Here is a 23,180-nt window from a genome sequence, read left to right on the forward strand (position 1 = left end):
GTCAACGCAGTTCTGGCGTATCACCCGCCATGATGGTGTGGGGTGCCGTTGGTTACACGTCTCGGTCACCCGTTTCTCGCATTGACGGCACTTTCAACAATGGACGTTACATTTCAGGTGTGTTACGACCCGTGGTTCTACCCTTCATTCGATCCCTGCGAAACCGTACATTTCAGAGGATGTTGCATGAGGCAGGTCATGTACGGGCCTTTCTGGATACAGAGAATGTTCGACTGCTCCCCTGGCCAGAACATTCTCCAGGTCTCTTACCAACTGAAAACATCTGGTCAATGGTGGCCGAGCAGCTGGCTCGTGACAATACGCCAGTCACTACTCTTGATGAGCTGTGGTATCGTGTTGAAGCTGCATGGGTAGCTGTATCTGTACACGCCATCCAAGCTCTGTTTGACTCAATGCCCAGGCGTATCAAGGCCGTTATTACGGCCAGAGGTGGTTGTTCTGGGTACTGATTTCTCAGGATCTACGCACCAAAACTGCGTGAAAATGTAATCACATGTCAGTTGTAGTTAATATATTGGTCCTATGAATACCCGTTTATCATCTGCGTTTCTTCTTGGTGTAGCAATTTTAATGGCCAGTAGTACAGTGCGACAGTCAGAGACTGAAGGATCTCGCCGTGCTTCCCGCAGCGCCGGAGGCGCCACCGCAGTCGGAGCTGCTGGTGGTGAACGCGACGCGCGTGTCGCTGGTGGTGTCGGCGTGGCGCACGGGCGGCTGCTCCATCTCGACGCTGGTGGTGGAGTACCGGCGGTGGGACCGCGCCGGCTGGACGCTCGTGTCCAACAGCGTGCCGCACGCCGACGCGCCCTTCTCCGTTCTCGACCTGCGGCCCGCCACGCGCTACCTGCTGCGCCTCACGGCGCACAACAGCGCCGGCTCCACCGTCGCCCTCTACGACTTCGTCACTCTCGACGACGAGACAGGTCAGTTGTAAACTTCAGCTCTTTTATTACATTCGCATTACACGCAAATGTGTATCCAGAATTTGCCCTAGGATGAAATGCCCCTTCAAAAATTAGATTTAGGCCCATGAATTCATTAATCTGATGCACAAGCTGGTAGCGTTCCTCTGCAAGTTAAATATTCACAACTGATACGCGTACCAGAGACTTTCGTCATCAATAATATATTCTCCTGCACTATTTATAACAGTGTGCCGACGCTAGGATAACTTTTCGCCCTAACGACTGTAGTTCTGGCAAGTCTAGGCCATTTCAGAGTGCATTTTCATCCGAACAGGTTCCGAAAGAATAGATACCACGCGTTCATACAATTTATTGCTATGTGATTATTAGATTCAACTTCAAATGGTTCAAATGCCTCTGAGCACTATGGGACTTAACTTCTGAGGTCATCGGTCCCCCAGAACGTAGAACTACTTAAACCTAACTAACCTAAGGACATCACACACATTACAGAACGCAGCACGTCATTCTCAATGGAGAGAAGTCTTCCGAAGTAAGAGTGATTTCAGGTGTGCCGCAGGGGAGTGTCATAGGACCATTGCTATTCACAATATACATAAATGACCTTGTGGATGTCATCGGAAGTTCACTGAGGCTTTTTGCAGATAATGCTGTGGCGTATCGAGAGGATGTAGCAATGGAAAAATGTTCTGAAATGCAGGAGGATCTGCAGCGAATTGACACATGGTGCAGGGAATGGCAATTGAATCTCAATGTAGACAAGTGTAATGTGCTGCGAATATATAGAGCGATAGATGCCTTATCATTTAGCTACAAAATAGCAGGTCAGCAACTGGAAGCAGTTAATTCAATAAATTATCTGGGATGAGAGATTTAAAATGGAATGATCATAGACAGTTGATCGTCGGTACAGCAGATTCCAGACTGAGATTTATTGGAAGAATTCTAAGGAAATGCAATCCGAAAACAAAGGAAATAAGTTACAGTACGCTTGTTCACCCACTGCTTGAATACTGCTCAGCAGTGTGGGATTCGTACCAGATAGGGTTGATAGAAGAGATAGAGAAGATCCAACGGAGAGCAGCCCGATTCGTTACAGGATCATTTAGTAATGAAAGCGTTACGGAGATGATTGATAAACTCCAGTGGAAGACTCTGCTGGAGAGGCGCTTAGTAGCTCGGTACGGGCTTTTGTTGAAGTTTCGAGAACATACCTTCACCGAGGAGTCAATCAGTACATTGTTCCCTCCTACGTATATCTCGCTAAGAGAACATGAGGATAAAATCGGAGAGATTAGAGTCCACACAGAGGCATACCGACAATCTTTCTTTCCACGAACAATACGAGACTGGAATAGAAGGGAGAACCGATACAGGTACTCAAGGGTACCCTCCGCCACACACAGTCAGGTGAGCTTGCTGAGTATGGATGTAGATGTATGCCAGAGGCAGAATTCGAACCTGCGACCGTAGCTGTCGCGCGGTTCAAGACTGTAGAACCTAGAACCACTCGGCCACTCCGGCCGGCTAGATTCACCTTCTTCTGTGCGGATGCACAAGTACGTCTGACCTCCTGTTGGTATCTCAGAGAACGAAATTGCAGGAAATGGACAAGGAATGCAGGTAGGTTGCACTCGATGGGGATTCCGTGAAGTTGTGATCACGCTGTGTCCCGGATAACGTAGTGTTAAAGCACCTGCCTAGTAAGCAAATTCCGGTCCGGTACACATTCTCACTCGACATCGCTGATTCCGCGTTATGTCCCGATGCAGCTGACTGCAGTGATCTTCCCCTTTCCTTTCCTTTCTTTTCCTCTCCTCTTTCAATTCACGTATAATCTTTGAAGGTTGTTCCAGAGAGAGCGGAAAATGGAAAATCTGCGGGACCAAGATCAGGTGCATAGGAATGATGCAGAACAACTTTCCAACTCAACTCTTCTACAGTGTTTCCTGTCAGTCTAACAAAGCGCCGGTCGGCGTTACTGTGCAATAACATCACTTGACGTGGTCTTCCTGGACATTGTTCTTGGACTGCGTGTGCGAGACGTCTAAGTTAGTGACAAAAAATGTCAATACTGACGGTTGCACTTCTTGAAAGAAATTCGTACTAAACCACACCGTCGCTGTTCCACCAGATACACAAATTTTTCTTTTTCTTTTTTTGCTGATGCACGTAGATGTGTAGATTTTTGTACTGGGAGTTCCTGCTTGGTTTGGGCTCACATTTTCTTTCTTCTACTTATGTTAACGTACAGACACCATTTCTTGTCACAAGTAACGACACAGGACACGAGCGGTTGGTGTTGGTCACTGGCTAGTTGATGATGAGCAAGGCGAGATGCACATACGGCCCCCCGCTGACTTTGACTTAGAGCATGCGGCATCGATACAACCGGTTTTTGAACCTTCCCCATTGCGTGTAAATGTTTGACGTTCGGGGAATGTAAGTAGTTCATTACAGTTGCTAGTTCTCGAGTACGCTGATGTGGATCATTGACGATTCATACGCTTACACGATCTTCATCACATTCCGAAGGTATTCCTGAATGTGAAGAGTCACTAGTATCAAAACGATCCTCCTGAAAACGAGAAAACAATTTTCCTTCCGTGGTATTATTCCCATACACACTACAAATGTATCTGGCGGTCTCCGCAGCTCTTACCACTGTATTGAACTCAAACTCAACAGTACGTTGTAGATGTTCCGATTTCTCGAGTTGTGACTCCATTTTCCAGCACCATAACTCCACTCACTATCTCCAAATGACAAAATGGCCATATTAAAACTCAAATAACAACAGTGAATTACAATTAAAAAATGACAATCGACAAATAAACATGTCTCAGTCGGAATTCCAGCATGCAGAACAAAAACGTTACTTGTTTACCCTTCCTCTTCTGGAACCTAAAAATGTAAGGCCTAAAGAAATCACTCTTTACATTAAGTGACGAACAGTCAGCTTCCTCAGCAATGTAGTATTTGATTTACTTTCTAGTGTGAAAAATCGTGCAGAAAAAAAAGGAATAAGTGTAATGCCTTCGGTGAGTATGTTCTTCAACAGTATAGTAAAGAACAGATTGGAGTAGGTTATCCAACTTGTTGTATCACAGGGCAAAACAGTGTTGATAACATAAATATCAAGAGCCCCATTTGATGTTTGTGGATGTAGGAGAGGTCTAGGGTTCTGTGCCAAGGAGATTAATACGGACAACAACTGAAAAGACTGGAGTGGACTGTGCAGTAATAGAGTTGATGAAAAGGTTGTGCCGTCAGGGTGAGGCAATTCTGAATATCTAAGATACAGAAAGTTTTAAGATAAGTAAAGCATTAAAACAAGGATGTTCTGTGTCACTAAGCCTCCTTATGTACTATTTAGAAGTCGTTCGTGCTTAGTGAAATAGAAAGAGCAGAAGGTTTGGTGTGACAGTGCAGCACCAAAGTATATACTCATTACTGTTCGCAGACGATAAACTGCTTGCAGCTCTGGATAACTGCCGGCCGCGGTGACCGAGCGGTTGTAGGCACTTCAGTCCGCAACCGCGCGACTCCTACGGTCGCAGGTTCGAGTCCTGCCTCGGGCATGGAAGTGTGTGATGCCCTTAGGTTAGTTAGGTTTAAGTAGATCTAAGTTCTAAGGGATTGATGACCTCAGATGTTAAGTCCCATAGTGTTCAGAGCCACTTGAACCATTTCTGGATAACCATATTACCATGTATCAAATGAGTTGGCTAATAGGTACCTATAAACCATGGAGACTAAGAGTCAGTAAGGATACAGTGATACCTTGTTATTGGCAAAGGAAAGGAAGAGGATTTGCATTTTGAGTTTGGCAGTGTAAAATATGTGGAAGTGTCCAAGTATCTAAGTTAACCAATTGATTACACTAGTCAGTGTGAAGTGGACATACCCCACAGGAACAGTCGAGCGAGGTTGGCTATTAGATCATTAAATCGTGTGTCTTAGAGCCGACACGTTTCCAGACAAACAAAGAAAGTACTGTCAAATGCTGTGATTGAAGCCTGTTTGACATGTGGTTCAGGATATTGGACACTGAACGAGAGACAAAAAGGGAAACAGAGGCCTTATGAAATGAACGGGTTACGGCGGAACATAAGAACGACTCGGCTAGATCGACTGAGGAATGAATATTTAATAATGGAGATGGATGCAGTGGAACGAGTCACAGGTAAGGTGGATACTCGAGCGCTGTCAGTGTTCTTAAATCAGGTACTGAAATAGAGGTGGAATCGAAAATTTTATTGTTTTTGTGGCGCCTCGGTTGCTTATCGGCAGTTTCTTGTGTTCCCTGTCTGCTATGGCTGGGTGTCTACGTCCACGGTATCGGCTAGCCACGAGAACGGAATCCTGTAGCCATCGTCTCCACTGAAACTGTATTCATTCTTCGATATTTCTACTTTTCTTCTGTAAACACTGCTTTCTGTGGTTGGCATCCGAATGTTCTTAAAACACCTTAGTTTGTATGTGGTCAGGCATGTCCGTTGCTTGCGGGAGGTTGACTAAAAACTCGAAGGTAAACTTACAGAATGTGTGGGAGACCCCTAGTTCCTGTTGTTGGAATTATTAGTATTACCTCTACCTTTGAATGCCTTATGTATCTAAACGTCACGGTACCTGTTGACGATCAATGTTTCCATAAAGAAGTAGCAACCTCTGTCGCTGATGCGGAGTGGAGCAGTTTGTTTGTCGACCAGTTTAGTCGAACAATGCGGCATCTAGATATATTCCCATGCCGGTAGTTTTCCTATAAACTTTGTGATCTAGAGCATTGTCATTTCTTCTATAAATCAACACATCTAAAATCTCACCGTCTCCGCTGCGAATCTCATATTCAGATACATGTTGTTCATGAAGTCGTCGAATTTATGTAGTTCTTCCCTATTGTGTGGCCATAAAACAAACTGTGACCCACACAGTGCAGCCAGGATGATGGTTTTAGTTCCGTGTTAATTTTACTTTTTCCTCTACATGTTCGATCATCAACGACTACGGGCATGGTATCCTGTCGGGTTAAATAAGAAAAACCTCATCGCTGACACCAAAAGTATGCATTATCTCGCTACAGTGTCTACCTTTACAAGATACATTCAGCATGTTCTTGGTGTTCATGTCCGACAGGTCCGCACAGGCTCGAGACGCCCTCGTGTGTTCGGTTGTTAACATGTGCCTTAACCACTTTCTAAACATTCCCTCTTGGTCTGGAAGTGCTGCTTTAATTCCAGCCACCTGTACCGGCGGCGCCGGCTGGGGTGGCCGAGCGGTTCTAGGCGCTGCAGTCCGGAACCGCGAGACCGCTACGGTCGTAGGTTCGAATCCTGCCTCGGGCATGGATGTGTGTGGTGTCCTTAGGTTAGTTAGGTTTAAGTAGTTCTAAGTTCTAGGGGAGTGATGACCTGAGATGTTACGTTCCATTGTGCTCAGAGCCATTTTTGTACCGGCGGAATCTGCCGGCCGGGACACTGGCTCAGGAACGAACAACCTAGGCAGCAGTTCGCTAGCGAATGCTCTGTCAGCTTAGCAACATCACAAGCGTTATCACTTCCGCAGCCAGCGCTTCTGTGAGTATTCCAGAGGACGATGACGCGGGCAGCTGCTGCATCCTCTGACGAAATAATGGTTACGCCACACCTGTCCTTCGACACAGCTCCAGACGTTTCGTTACCTGCTTGATGTATGGGCTTTCCTGTATCTGACAGCATATGGAATTGGGAATTTAAACCTCAAGGACCAGCCGTTCTTAGTACCGTCACAGCTGGGGCATCTGACTACCGTCAGCCTGTGTCACTCGTAACCACAGCTAGGACAATGTCTCCACTGCGCCGCAAATCAACGACTGCCGTGTGAGTGTCTAAACCGAGCTCACTTCGTGTCGCTGCCACGTCGCCATCCAGAAAACATCCGCCGTCATTCACCATCGTGCGATGTTAATCGGACAACGGTATACCACTATGGGGAACACGTGCATCAGCGCATCCATAATACCAAGCCGAGAACCGGGGATCACGTCACGTCGTCTCCAGTCTTCTGTGTGAGATGCTCTGAACCATGTCTGTTCGTATCTCTCAATGAAAGGTTCTAGCAACTGATTGGCTGCTTTCGTCTACCGCTCCTCGTCTAACCACCAGGAGAGAATTCTCTCGCTGATACATAACCTTCAGTACAACTGTTAAAATATTAGTGTCGGAATACTTTCTGGAGCTGGAAATGTTCGCATTCAGCGCGAGTTAGCAAGTAATTGCTGACGACTTTGTTTTCATCATCTACTAAATGAGACAGCTAAGACTAGAGCTGACATGCTTTGCGTAGGGATGTGAATCGTTTGAATGGTGAATTATGAGAAGGGTCATCTTCGGGCATGTCTTCACCTATCCTAGATGCTGGTACGCCCTCATTGGTGGAAGATATTTTTTATCTTCATGGATAGAAACTAGGGAACGGGACTGATGAAAAGTAGTTAAGTGTAGCTCGTTTCAAATTGGTAGGGGATATTGCAACATATGTCGTGTGAAATGAAAAATTGAGCGATGCGCTGCCCTTCTCAGGCTTTTATGGTGGTTTCTGGGTTGCTACAGAAAGAAAAATACCTCGCAGCATCATCGTGAGAAAGTTAATGGCAATACACAGAAGTAAGGAGAATCAGAAGAGGGACTTGTGAACCGCATGAGTAAAATCATTATCAATATGCAGTAATCAACGAATGATAATAGTGCCAATAAAGCCATTTTGTTGTGCCTGACAAAAGTTAAAGTTTGCGTAACATGTGCAATTACTTTATCACAATGAAACCAGTAAATCTTAAATTTTCATGAGGAAAGTCAAATTTCTGTCACGATGAGCAGCTTTGACAAATTTAACATATAGAATAAAAAGAGTTTCCCACAGTTTATTTATTGAAACAGACGGACTGACACTCAAGTGGACATGAGAACTCTTTAGTTCTTATGAAATGAATTAAAGACAGCGAAAAGTAATTTAAGGATCGAAGAGGCAGAATTAAATGAAGACATTTAGATCAGTGTAAATCATCCATATTTACTACAACTACATCATACTGAATGCATATTTACTCGGCTTACCACAGGTTTCCAATTGTCCCTCTATAATCATAATTCGTAGAGTGTGTGACATCCAAGCTTTTCTTTGTGTAATAAAGCATTATGACGTCTCTACCCTTGTCCCTCTCTTCTATGTTTTAAATGGCATTCTACATATTAATTTATAATTTAATTACTTATAAGATCGGATGTTAAGTTGCTCATCGACATGCCACCATGTGCGCTCTATAAAATGTTTGCTGTAAACAAGCTAGATATTAGTAATTGTTCCGATAGTCATAGAAAATCCTAAGTCGGTTTTCATCGCAACATTCTTAAACTTAAGACTCACAATTATTTCTCCGATTGCACCTCCCACACACATAAAAGGAAACGTTCTTCTTCTCTAAAAGTCGCACACTACTTGATTAAAAACAATACCCGCCTAAGCGCGTTGCACAGCTTCACAAAACATTCAGCATCTTTTAGATACGTTAAGAACGTCTAAGAAAAATATTATGTACCAATTGTTTATAAACCAATGAAACATAAGAGAAATAGAATTAAATAAATATGTACGACCTGTCATTAAAATAATAGAGGTTTCTGTCATAAGCATATACATCTGGATTATTATTTTGTAGGTGTCGTCGCTCCAGAGCTAATTGTACAGGCTGGCTGGAGAAACGGCCATTTCTGGAGAAATCCCGCCATCATTGTTACTCTTATAGCTGTCCTCGTGGCTTTTATCGTCGCTGGAGTGGTGCTCTTCTCGTACTTACGTAGGAAACGAGAAAGGTTCCCAGGTAAGACAAAAAGGCTGTATATTTTAGATATTTAAATTGTGCAACATTTGTTCTGAGCCAGCCACGGTGGTCGAGCGGTTCTAGGCGCTTCAGTCTGGAACCGCGCGACCGCTACGGTCGCAGGTTCGAATCCTGCCTCGGGCATGGATGTGTGTGATGTCCTTAGGTTAGTTAGGTTTAAGTAGCTCTAACTTCTAGAGGACTAATGACCTCAGATGTTAAGTCCCATAGTACTCAGAGCCATTTGAACCATTTATTTGATACAATGACATTAAACTGAAGCAAAGAATAGTGAGCTATAATTAGAAATAAAAATGTAAGAAGCTGGCTATCAGATGGGAAATTACATTAAAATTTTCATCGTCACGTCAAGCATATATATGCAAATATTTGAGCAGGCAAAGGAGCTACCTGAAAATTTAACTGCGACATCTCTCTTTATGCAGCAGGTATACAAGTTAATGCAAGTATATCAGAGCCTTAAGAATAGAAAGCCGTAACTTAATTTAAAGAAGGCAAGCAGCCAATGTGAACGGTTCCACTACAGCAATAGCAGACACCCCTCAAACACAACCGGAAGCCACGTGCAGGGGACACAACATCAACAGGCCGTCGCTGCCCGCAGCCGCAGAAATATCGGGCTCGCGCTTCACAATGCTAACAAACACCACACAGGTGATATTTAGGCAGCAGAAATACAAATTACATGAACAACATTCGCCATATTCTTATGATATCAGGGCTATAACCACAAAAACATGATAAAGTAAGGCAGCAAATGCTACTGCCAAAAAACTGTCTGAAAGAGATAGATCTTAAATGACTGTTACAGGAGTATAAAAATATAATTACTAAAATCTCCCCAAACACGTTCGGTAGACATTACATCAAAATTGCAGAGACAGGTGCCTATTTGAATCAAACAGATAGAACAAATAAATGATGAAGCGTACCCCTCCAAGGGAACACTTGGTGAATAGGAATTACAAACCATGACTCCTTGAATCAGTCCCCAGGCTTCACAACCCTCGAGAATCTACTTTGAAAATATACATGTTAATACAGGGAATTCCCCCTGAAATAATTAAAAGGTAAAATCACGAATTTTACAAACGTAAAAAAATCTCAAACCCAGTGAACAGGGAATATGCAACACGGCTAATGACCAAGTTAATAGAACTGAATAAAGAACTTCTTTAAACCCTGAAACTGAGAGAGAAAACTGACACAGACACGAGAGCTAAGTTTCACTAGTAAATCAATACGAACTTCCAGTAAATGTTATCTTACGACCGAGACTGAAAATTTCACTTCGAGAGAGCTGTAAGTTGCCGGTCCATGTGGCTGCCGTCAGATCGCCTCCTGCAGCACCTAGGACGCTGGACCGTTCATTACGCAAAGTCCATCGAGTATAGATGATAACACAGCAACAAAAGGCTTTCTGAGTTCTCTCTTTGAGAAAGTGCAATTCAGCAACAACTTAGAGGTGATTTTCCTGGATAGTATGGCGTTGCACCTTTTAAAGGGGCGCATGAATTTATTTTTTAACATTGGGATCTGAAAAACTCATTCTGTGTACCTCCTATGTGAATAAATATAAGTGTCTTAAGGCGCCACACTGTAGTAGCAGTGAATGCAGTAGGTAACCATAGACTTGCTCGCAAAAATATGAGGCGAGTTATAATATTATTTGATTGTTACTCGCTCGTGAATTGGCAGGCTAATTCTACATTAGTGAAACATAATGAAAACCTTTAAGTTAAAAGTAATTTTCAAAAGTACCCCACGGCAATGTGTGCTTTAACGTAAAAATATAACCATAGTAAATAGGATTGTCTTCTAGAAATAAATATTATTTTCTTCTGTGGCGAGATTAAAACTTACCACAGGTTTCCAACATCATTCATTCACTACCCAGAACTCAGATCAATCTCTTTTAAACTCTCTGTAGAATGGTCATAGCCGCACGTTGCTGAGAACATTACAAAGCTCCCAACGCCGCTGTCACTGTCCATGTCGCTCAAAACGTGCTGACCATGTTCACAAAAATGGATGGCGTGGCGCGAGACGCTCTGAAATTAAGGGTCAAAGCTAAATAAAATCTACGTACGTTAAAAAAATGCTAAAGAAAAGTAGATTATGTGGGCTTTTAGTTCAAAAGTAAATTCATTTTTAACTCTACAGTTTGTTTCTTTGTTTCCCTTCACACCTGTATAACTATTTGGTTCCCGCACACAAAATCTTCATTTAAATACACAGTTCATTAATCATTTCATCATCATGATCCTTTTCTTTTTCAGGGACCAATGTGAAGCATTTTATATCTTTGAGGATCAGTCTTATTCACACCACCTTTTTTGTGTCTTCTGCACTATTTTTTCCCTATGGTATTAGTGCTGTTTGTGTTAATTCTCGCTCTTAATCAGTTCCTTTACTCTCATTCCATCTATTTCTATATATGTTTTTGAAACTGTCGTCAATGCGAACAAGAGGTGACTGAGACGTTTAACCAATGGCACCCCATACCATCACACCGGGTGATACGCCAGATTGGCGATGAGGAATACACGCTTCCAATGTGCGTTCACCTCGATGTCGCCAAACACGGATGCGACCTTCATGATGCTGTAAAGAGAACCTGGATTCATCAGAAGAAATGACGTTTTGCCATTCGTGCACCCAGATTCGTCCGTGAGTACACTATCGCAGGCGCTCCTACCTGTGATGCAGCGTCAAGGGCAACCGCAGCCATGGTCTGCAAGCTGATAGTCCATGCTGCTGCAAACGTCGTCGAACTGTTCGTGCAGATGGTTATTGTCTTGCAAACGTCCCCATCTGTCGACTCAGGGATCGAGACGTGGCTGCACGATCCGTTACAGCCATGCGGATAAGGTGCCTGCCATCTCGACAGCTAGTGATACGAGGCCGTTGGGATTCAGCACGGCGTTCCGTATTACTCTCCCGAAGCTGCCGACTCCATATTCTGCCAGCAGTCACTGGATCTCGACCAACGCGAGTAGCAATGCGGCGATACGATAAACCTCAATCGCCATAGGCTACCTTTATCAAAGTCGGAAACGTGATAATACGCATTTCTCCTCCTTAAACGCGGCGTCACAACAACGTTTCACCAGGCAACGCCCGTCAACTGCTGTTTGTGTATGAGAAGTCGGTTGGAAACTTTCCTCATGTGAGCACGTTGTAGGTGTCGCCACCGGCGCCAACCTTGTATGGTGGTGGTGGTGGTGGTGGTGGTGGCTAGTGTTTAACGTCCCGTCGACAACGAGGTCATTAGAGACGGAGCGCAATCTCGGGTTAGGGAAGTATTGGGAAGGAAATCGGCCGTGCCCTTTCAAAGGAACCATCCCGGCATTTGCCTGAAACGATTTAGGGAAATCACGGTAAACCTAAATCAGGATGGCTGGAGACGGGATTGAACCGTCGTCCTCCCGAATGCGATTCCAGTGTGCTAACCTCTGCGCCACCTCGCTCGGTAACCTTGTATGTATGCTCTGAAAAACTAATCATTTGCATGTCACAGCATCTTCTTCCTGTCGGTTAAATTTCGCGTCTGTAGCATGTCATCTTCGGTGTGTAGCAATTTTTATGACCAGTAGTGTAATTGTCGCTCACCTGTGAAAAACATTTGGTTCCTATTTTGTGTGACAATTTCAGCTGCACATTCCAGACTATAACGGTGGAGAATCACGTTGTCTGTCTGGCTCACAGCAGGGAGGAAAGAGTCAGCGTCGGCAGAGGGGGAGGACGTGGCGGGCCTCAGGGAGAAGGCGGGCTACGTGAGCGGGAACGGCGTGCTGTCGCGCCACTGCCGCAGCCACAGCGACCTGCAGCAGCAGCAGCAGCAGAGGACGCAGCTGGCGCTGCAGCCGCTGCACCACCAGGCCGCGCGCCACGGAGCCGGCAGCGCCACGCCCTCCTCCGCCCACCTCTACGCCACGTTCCGCCTCGCCGAGGAGCGCCGCCTGCGCTGGCAGCAGGTAGACCTACACCTACCTCCCCACACCGCTCTACACCTGCAGCAGCAACAAGACATGAGCTCCGCCTACTCACTTTAAGCTCCCCAGGGGTACCTGTGACGTCGTCCCCGAACTCCGCGCAGCCTTACGCATCGTCGATCGAGTCGTGTGTCTCCACGCATGCAAATTTAACTGTAAATTAGTCAGCTGAGCCTGTTGCCAGATGTAAGTGGAGTCTAAAGAATAGAATGGAGGGCGAATATAACTTTCACAAATACAAACGCAAGACTCGCCATACTGCAGCTACATTTGCAACCACTGGGACTGGTCCCGGCGGAGGTTTGAGTCCTCCCTCGGGCATAGATGTGTGTGTTTGTCCTTAGGATAATTTAGGTTAAGTAATGTGTAAGCTTAGGGACTGATGACCTTATCAGTTAAGTCCCATAGGATTTCACACACATTTGAACATTTTTTTTATGCTGTGGACAAACCACTGCCGATGTGAAGAGGTACGCTTTAAAATCGAGGGATAGTGCTAATTTATCACAACATTTGTTAAGGCTTCATCAAAATGGAATCTTAATTTTAAGGTAAGGCATCGGATTGTTTAAAGGAAAAATCATTAAATCCATCACTTAAGTGCTAATAGGGAAGAAAGAAGAATTGAACAGGAAAGCTTACGAATTTATGGAGACTGTGAAATCGAATATTGTATTGACTGTAGAGGCCAATGTGTGTAATTCTGACAAGTCAGGTTTTAATTTGGAGATTCATTCAGGACGAACGTTATTCTTCGGAGGAACACCAAAAATTGAAATTTTAGCAAGATCCCTGAATGCCTTAACACTTAGCTACACGATACAGATTGTCATATATATGTGTGTGAGAGAGTAGTAGTAGTAGTAGTAGTAGTAGTAGTAGTAATAGTAGAGGGGTTTTGGGCGCACGACAGCAAGGTCTTCAGCGCCCGTTCAGTAACTTAGTGAGACGGGTGTCAAGAAAAATCCCAGAACAGAAATATAAAACGAAACAGAAAACATGGGTAACAATCGTGAGTGACTACTTGCCAGTTTGTGCACAGTCCGACTGCACCACTAAGTAGACTACGACTATCAGTATAGACGGCTAGTTTTGCATCTATGCATTCACACTTCAACATCTGACTTGACGAGCGGAAAATATACATTAATGGCTTGATCTTGCCAGATGTACTTGGACGTACAAGCCATCCTAAGAATATATAGCTCCTAAGAGCTATAATTACTATAATTATTACTTTGCAAATGATGTGGATACTGATGTAACGTTGTTCAGTACAGCGTCTTCAGTCTTCAGGCACCAATAATGTCTGCACTTACAAGACTGCACACACACACACACACACACACACACACACACACAGACTCACACTCACATACACACACACCTGAGTCACATAAGATGTGACACCCCTTTCATTCGAGAACGGTTACACATACCGAAAAGTGGTTTTCTGCAAATAGAGCATGGAGGGGCACGTATTTTTTTTTGTTAATTTTTTTAGCGCTGGTATAAACGGAGCTATAGAACCAAGTACTTTTTTTTAAAACAATAGAACGGTATATGTTTATTTATAACTACATTCGATAGCTCTTGAGAAGACAGTTTCGTTGTTGAAATCTGTCGGAAGAAATTTGAGGTATATCCTAGAATTTGAGAGCACAGTGTCTGGAATCGACATTAGCGGTGCAGATGCTGCCAAGCAGAGCTCCTGTGCCACACTGAGGAAGAACGTCAAAACATTTGCCTGTTTGCTTCCTGCACTGCAGGCCACTCACTCATTTCTGCTTCGTTGCCTGCAGATACGTACACCAATGAGGACACGTTGTATATAATACTTTTATGTAGTGAATGTAGGAGAAATGCCGTAAAAACAATGCAGCGGTATATCGCTACCTATCTGGATCTCCAATATCCGACGCGCCAGGCAATTGCACGAGTTATTAAGACAGTAGGAGAGGCTGCTCGAACGTCAAAAAGAGGAGAGCATGGGAGACTACCAACAGACAGATTACATGAAGAAACTGTTCTGCTTACGACGCTAATGAATCTGCACATTGGCACGAGACACGTTGCCAAGGAATTTGGAATCAGTCATACGAGTGTCATTCCCTTCCTGCATGGAGGTAATTCCAATCCTATAATCTGTTACTACATCTGCCACTCAACTACTGTGATTTCCAACGTCGTACAGAGTTCTGTTGGATTGCTCTTCAGCAACTAGGACACGACCCTACGACTTTCTATCGTGCGTTCTTTACTGATGAAGCAACGTTTACTAACTACGCTGATGTAAATGGTGGGTGGGTTGTTTGGCGAGGAGACCAGACAGCGAGGTCATCGGTCTCATAGGATTAGGGGAAGATGGGGAAGAAAGTCGGCCGTGCCCTTTCAAAGAAACCATCCCGGCATTTCCCTGGAGCGACTAAGGGAAATCACGGAAAACTTAAATCAGGATGGGCGGAAGCGGGGTTGAACCATCGTCCTCCGCTAATGTAAGTTTCCATATCATTTACTACTAGGCAGACGAAAATCCACAGTGGCTTCGTCGTGTGATACATTAACGGCCGTAGTGCGTAATCGTATAGCGTGGAATCATAGGAAATTACATTGTGGGGTCTTAATTCATCTCAGGCGTTCTAAACGGACATTCGTACTCACACATTCTGACGAACTTTCTGCCGGTTCTTCTAGAATAGGTACCACTGGATATTCGAGGGTGTAACATGATGGTTGCCCAGCTCACTCGCCCGGGGCTGCAACACAAATACTGAATGAGAACTTTCCTGGACGTTGGACAGGGTGAAATTCTGTTGTAAAATGGCCTGCTAGGTCTCACGATTTGACTGTGCTTGATTTCTTTCGTTGGGGAGCACTCAGAGATGCAGTCTATGACGAAGCCCCAATTAACCCAGACGATATGTGTCGTGAATCGCCAGTGCATACTCTACAATATCATCAACTGTAATTACATTTGTTCATCGTACTTCCGAACGGTGATTGCAACTGTGCCTTTCAGTCCATGGCTGAACATATGCTTAAATATAGGATAAATTTATTTTTTCGTAAGACAAAATTTATGTTATGTGATTTGGGTGGTTACTAAATCATTTTAGTTAATTATTTGTTTCACTTACATGTGTACGAAGTTGCATTGCTGTGTTAAATAAGTCGATAGTGTGTACTGCAAGTAGCTGGTAACACTGTCTTTGAGTATCTAAGTTTTGCCATGAAACGACGTTTTGTTAAGACGAATATTTATTTTGCGCTGTACAGGTGCTCAACAAAGTATTTTAAATAAAATGTTTAGTTCAAGAATGTATCCTATATGATATAATTTAGAGCGGTGTAGGCAGACAATTGTCCGAGATCATGTATCTACCTTTAAGAAGAACACTTCCACGTACAGGAATAGATTTGTCAAATGTTTCTTCTAACATTAAGATATTTAATACAGTAGTTGCTTTTTGCAACGTATGAGACTCTTTTATTTTTGAAGAATGAGTAGCTACCTTTCTGTTGCAGCTAACATAAATCTTGGAAGATACACAAATGTGAAATTCAAGTAGTTTTCCTAAGCCGATTGTATTTCGATATATAACAATCGTAATTCGTAGGTGAACCTGCATCTAGGTAGTAAGTTGGTTCAAGGACAAATAAAGCTTTATTCTCGTAGCACAGCCGTACATTGCGGTATACAACTATGTCGCCTCATCCGAGACGCCTGTCTGGCAGTGTCTTCACCGCAAATGCTGTTTACGGCCACCGTGTTCTCACATTATAGGATGTTCAAACATGTACGTTTGAAATAACATTGAAACTACGTAACTGGCAGCAGCCTGCAACACATCTGTTAAAATGGAAATGGCATGTGAACGTGTATTTTAATTCGTCGGTTAAGCAGTTTTTCCTGTATTGTATTTTTCTGACTGAGAAAATGTAAACAGTCAATAACACTAAACCAAACCAAAACTGCACGAATTTACGTGACACAAAAACTAAATCTGATGCAGTACTATTGATATGAAATTGCCCCTAGTAATAAAACAATATTTGATCAATTTGAAAATAATGATCCCTGTGGTTAATGAAGGCTATCCATGAAATAATAAAATTTCTTACCTTTATCTGCGCAATGGTACGCTCTTCGCACTGCTCTCTGTTAGTACTTTAAATTGTATAGTTGTATAGTTAGCGAGGCTGTTGCTTAGCATACGTTTCAATTAAGTCGAGTGTGACTCGGACAATAACTTGTTGAGCAAAATAGTTAGTCAACAATGAAATGGATCTGGCAACCGGTACCGACTTGTGGTAAGTAACAGTATGGTACTACCTCTAAAACTTGTGTTCTGACCCTCTGAAAATTGAAAATGCTCACAAGATATATACGTTAACAATTAGCTTTACAAAATCACTGAATGTGAGTGCTATATGTTGTCTCGACTACCATTGCATTGGTAACAAAACAACGTTCTTTACCTTAATTACTTACAATATCGTATCTCGCAAATTAAAATCATTACTGCACATAGCTAGTAAGTATATAGCCAGCACACCTCAGATACAACACGTATGTACACTTGGGAGTCCTCCCTACATCTCTCTATCTATAGTTACTCTAACACATTACCCTTAACACCTGTAACCAGCGATCGCTATTGAGGAGCGACGCTACCATACAGTCGGTACTACATTTTACCGTTTTCTGGTTCAATAAAAAATTTTCTTATAAAATTTTACTCTTTGTGTATACCTTCAATAACCCTGCTGACTCCTTCTGAAGAATTTTGCAGAGTTGTTGTGGAAATTAGCCGTAATTACACAACAAATTCTAGACAAAACGTAAGTTTAGGGTGACAAAAGTTCGGAAACGTAGTATAAGAGAAATAATTAATATAGAAGTACAAATCTTTGGCAGCATCTGGCTCTTTGAAAAACATAGTAGTGCCATGGTTAACTTGTGAATAATTTCCGTTAACCATCTAACGTCTGCGGTTAGCAATCATGAATGTACAAACAGTAAGGTATGATAGTGCTCATCTGCACTACGAAACAATAAAATGTAGCCTGATATTTACGAAAAATACAATAGTATGAGCAACTCGCTGTCTACAAAGTACATGGCAATAAAAACTACATGAGTTGTACCATTCAGAGTTGCAGAAAAACATTACTAAGTCTTTACATACTTGTTAAGAAATGTAGTGCTTATGAGCACTAGAATGTGAAATCAAGTGTTCACTTATAATGCTTATTTCCATTGTTATGATTAATCCCAGGAATTGTTACACAAAGCATAGTGTAGCTATATCATGAGTATAAAACATAAAGTAAATAATGAAAAACACAAGGATAAAATCATGGTTGAGGTAAAGTTAAAATCTCAGTGGTCTGCAAATCGAGGATCCACAGACACTGGTTGATATTCTTCATCAGAGGATAATATTTTTAAGTCATATTATCTTGAATATTGTTGAACATCACTAGGTATGTGGAAGTAGTGAGATTTGGCATTGACCAATCTCATTGTTGGCAGCGGTAGATGTGGTACGCAATGACAACTAAATCAATTATATATTAAGTCCTACCTACAGCAATCGTCAACACAATGTATGGTATCATTACAGCTCTCTCGTATGTTGTGTGTTATCGTCTACTTCAGTAAGCCTGCATATATTCATATTTTTGCAGACAAGTAAACAGCTGTATGTTTCATGACAATCTCAGTGGATCAGGTAGAAAAGGACAAATGCATAAACAGAAAATGGGACTTGAAGTGGCATAAATGCTTTGAAGATTGCAAAGTATGACAGTGGTGGATATAAATACAAAATCCTAAACTTACGCAGGTAACAGCTGCATTACTTACGGCTGTGCCATCAATATATAAGTGAGAAATTATGTTCATATGTCAGAATTTTACAATGGTACATAGAGTATGCTTTATACTCATAGTTTAGGAGTTGTAGTAGTAAGCTAGTCAGAAATACTTTTACTGGTAGTGACTGTCTGCAGAACATCAGTAGTTACATATAAAATAACATTGCCTGTGCCAGTAAGTAGACTTGAAAACGTAATATATACAGGCAATCTAAAAATGAATGGCTGATCACTGATTTGAACCGTACTCCTACCAGATGCGAATCTAGTGTATTAACCACTGCACCACTTCAGTCGGATCAAAGATTTTAAGAGAATTGCAGAGCTCGAGAGGAGTAGAAATCAATGTAACCTTACATTACGGACTGTATTTGTGGACAACAGCCATGGGATTTAATGCTGATATTCACGCTAATAATAATTTTGGTTTATTATAGATTTTCTCCTTGATATGTGGGAATTTCAAGTTTGTTCTTTAATGAGTGGTAATCGTTCATATGTTATTGCCTTAGTGAGACGGACTGAAATGATTATCGACAAGTAAAGGTCATGGGGCGCAATTGCTGTTGATTTTTCCTTTAATTATGGAGAAGGGTTCTCTGCAGCGGACAGAGAACTGCCACTTATTACATCAAGTAGAAAAATTGTCAGGCGGAATTGAACACATCTTTATGATGAAAGAGATGTTGGATAAACGTTGAGGTTCATGGGAACATAAGGGAACAGGTACATGGGGTTAGGGATATGGGAACATAAGGTTTTGGGACATCAGCTTTGTGTTGGAGGTAAAGGAATGATAATAGGACAGACCCCGCTCTGTTTCCAGGTACAGCAATGTGAAAGGGCAGGGGGAGGACTGGAAAAATTAGTATTATCATGTTGGAATAGATAGTGTACCAAATATGTGAGTTAATTGTACGTAGCTAAATGGGAACGAAACCCAGCCCTAAGCTATGCTTCCAAATACCGAAGTGCACCACATAACAAACTGAAACGGTCTCATCTTTGAAACCTCATCAATTTCTTACACGGTAATACAGAAGTTAGAAATGCGGTATGAAGGTGCTTGCAACCATCCTTCGTAATGCTGCAAAATGTGACACCAAGCGATATTACCCTCAGCCTCGGCGAAGCTCCGAAAAATCAAGATTTAGAGCTGCAAAAAGAAAAAAGAAAAAGAAAAAATGTCAAAAATCATAAGTTCATGCGAGGTGTACAGTCTGTCAAACGATACAGTAGACATGTCACACATAACCTTACCGACATTTTACCCCTTCTCTTGACGCCTCTGTGACGACGGAACTCAGAACTGAGACATACAGTGTTCAAATCATGGGTATTTCCGATAGGTGGCCAACGAAACCTACTGCACACACCACTGCTCAGAATCGATAAGAGAAGGCCTCAGAGGCTATTATAATTTAATCCTTTATATTTTAGTGCCTTAGTGAGGGGGATTGAAACGATTATTGACAGGTAAGGGTCAAGGGGCGGAATCTCTGTTGATTTTCCCTTTAATTATGGAGAAGGGCTCTGTTTCACAGAGGAAGACTGCATTGTAGTTTCCTCTCTGGATTGTCGCACAGATGACAAAATAGTAGATATCGAAATAAACGACAAAGGGATAGAGAAACAATTAAAATCGCCCTAAAGAGGAAAGGCCGCTTCACCTGATGGGATACCAGTTTGATTCTACACAGAGTACTTGGAGGAACTTGCGCCCCCCCCCCCCCCCCCTTTCTTGCAGCGGTGTACCGTAGGTCTCTAGAAGAGCGTAGCGTTTCAAAGAAGGATTAAAAAAGGGCACAGGTCATCCCCGTTTTTAAGAAGGGACGTCGAACAGATGTGCAGTACTATAGACCTATATCTCTAACGTCGATCAGTTGTAGAATTTTGGAACACGTATTATGGTCGAGTATAATGACTTTTCTGGAGACTAGAAATCTACTCCGCAGGAATCAGCATGGGTTTAGAAAAAGACGATCGTGTGAAATCCAGCTCGTGCTATTCGTCCACCAGACTCAGAGGGCCATAGACAAGGGTTCCCAGGTAGATGCCGTGTTTCTTGACTTCCGCAAAGCGTTTGCTACAGTTCCCCACAGTCGTTTAATGAACAAAGTAAGAGCATATGGATTATCAGACTAATTGTGTGATTGGATTGAAGAGTTTCTAGATAACAGATCGCAGCATGTCATTCTCAATGGAGAGAAGTATTCCGAAGTAAGAGTGATTTCAGGTGTGCCGCAGAGGAGTATCGTAGGACCGCTGCTATCCACAACAAACAAAAACGACCTTGTGGATAACATAGGAAGTTCACTGAGGCTTTTTGCGAATGATGCTGTGGTATAACGAGAGGTTGTAACAATGGAAAACTGTACTGAAATGCAGGAGTATCTGCAACGAATTTACGCATGGTGCAGGGAATGGCAACTGAATCTCAATGTAGACGAGTGTAATGTGCTGCGAATAAATAGAAAGAAAGATCCTTTATCATTTAGCTACAATATAGCAGGTCATCAACTGGAAGCAGTTAATTCCATAAATTATCTGCAGCAGGCATTAGGAGCGATTTAAATTGGAATGATCATATAAAGTTGATCGTCGGTAAAGCAGATGCCACACTGAGAGTCAAGGAAGAATCCTAAGGAAACGCAATCCGAAAACAAAGAAAGTAGGTTACAGTACGCTTGTTCGCCCACTGCTTGAATACTGCTCAACAGTGTGGAATCCGTACCAGATAGGGTTGATAGAAGAGATAGAGAAGATCCAACGGAGAGCAGCGCGCTTCGTTACAGGATCATTTAGTAATCGCGAAAGCGTCGCGGAGATGATAGATAAACTCCAGTGGAAGACTCTGCAGGAGAGACGCTCAGTAGCTCGATACGGGCTTTTGTTAAAGTTTCGAGAACATATCTTCACCGAAGAGTCAAGCAGTATATTGCTCCCTCCTACGTATATCTCGCGAAGAGAAATTGAGGATAAAATCAGAGAGATTAGAGCCCACACAGAGGCATACCGACTATCTTTCTTTCTACAAACAATACGAGATTGGAATCGAAGGGAGAACCAATAGAGGTACTCAAAGTACCCTCAGCTACACACCGTCAGGTTGCTTGCGGAATATGGATGTAGATGTAGATGTAGATAAAGGGCGTGACTAAAACCGCTCCTTCCCCTGAGCCCTTAATTTCCATACATTTCGCTATTGGCAACGACAGTTTACAGTGCGAAGAGCAACAGGACGATGTTCCTGACAAACGTGAACACTGTTCACACTCAATGTACGATTCAATCCTTCTCTGTGGAAATTGTGGGCAGCAACCTCATTCAGCAACATCTCTCTTTAATGTAGTGTCACATGACCACAATTTTTGGCCTGGTGTACGGGATGGGTACACCGGCTATCGTTCAAAACAGTTCGACGAAATCTGAACGTAATGCAAAACGTTTTTCTTGCCACATCGTGTGGCACTTGTGACGTTGCCACATACGTAAATAAAAGGGCAATACACTTAGTGCCGATCTCACACCTTTGTTGAGTGCTTTAAATATGTCCCTGTACAAGGATACCCCACTACCAACCCCTGCTCTCCGTTGGGTTAGACAACTCGCCCGACTCACTCATATTTCGCATATAGACAGCTGGTGTGCAGTGGGTAGCCTAATTCGCTGGTGGGTAGGGATTGTTGTATATGTGTATCTGTAGAGTGACATTTAAGTGCTCAACGAAAGTGCCCTGGTGGCACAGAGGGTATTGTTGAATCACCATTTTATTTATGTGCGTATCATGTCATCCTCCTCCCCCACCGGTTGCACACGGCACTTGAAGGTACTAGGAAAGAGGGATGAAAATGCATGAACAATCTTTTCGGTTCGATATCACGAACAGATTTCATCATATCGGTTTGAGCGGTCCCCAGTGGGTCTACCCATAAAAGCAGAGTAAAATTTGCGATGATGCTACACTCATAGTGAGATCGCATGTAATCAGGTTGCAACCCCACATTGTCTTCAGAGGACAGTTCAATCGTCCAGGGAGTGTGAACATTGTCCAGGGGTGTCAAGAATGCCGTTCTACTGCTAGTCACATTGCAAACTGTCGTTTTCGATTATGAAATGTGAGAAAATAGAAAATTTTCATGTCGATTCTGAGCAGTAGTGTATCCGAAATGTATTCTCCGAACACCCATAAATAACAATCGTGATTTCAATGCTTGGTGTCACGGCTGTGGCCTCCGTCGCAAAGGTTTGAAAGGAATAGGTAAGATGTGGGTAAGAAGACGAGTGACGACTTTGCCATGGTGTTGGGAAGAATTGTGGCAAAATGTGATGAAAATGTGACGTTATTAACCTACCTTACATACTACATGAATTTAAGAGCTCTGGTCTTTATTTTTATTTTGTTTATGTATTTATTTTGACTCCCTGTTTCAAGGGTCATAGAGCCCGAGTGACACGACGCAGAGCGTCATGCTTTTG

General features: G+C 42.9%; 1 protein-coding gene across 1 annotated transcript in view; it reads left to right on the plus strand.

Moving 5' to 3' along the window:
- LOC126335702 (Down syndrome cell adhesion molecule-like protein Dscam2) overlaps window positions 1-23,180 on the plus strand; it is a 1,471,118-nt gene that overhangs the window by 1,442,650 nt on the left and 5,288 nt on the right. Inside the window, exons 30-32 of the mRNA XM_049999160.1 lie at window positions 651-944; window positions 8,644-8,805; window positions 12,535-12,803. Of these exons, the coding sequence (XP_049855117.1) occupies window positions 651-944; window positions 8,644-8,805; window positions 12,535-12,803 (725 nt within the window). The remainder of the gene's footprint in view (window positions 1-650; window positions 945-8,643; window positions 8,806-12,534; window positions 12,804-23,180) is intronic.

This window comes from Schistocerca gregaria, chromosome 2, assembly GCF_023897955.1.
Source record: "Schistocerca gregaria isolate iqSchGreg1 chromosome 2, iqSchGreg1.2, whole genome shotgun sequence".
Taxonomy (NCBI): Eukaryota; Metazoa; Arthropoda; class Insecta; order Orthoptera; family Acrididae; genus Schistocerca; species Schistocerca gregaria.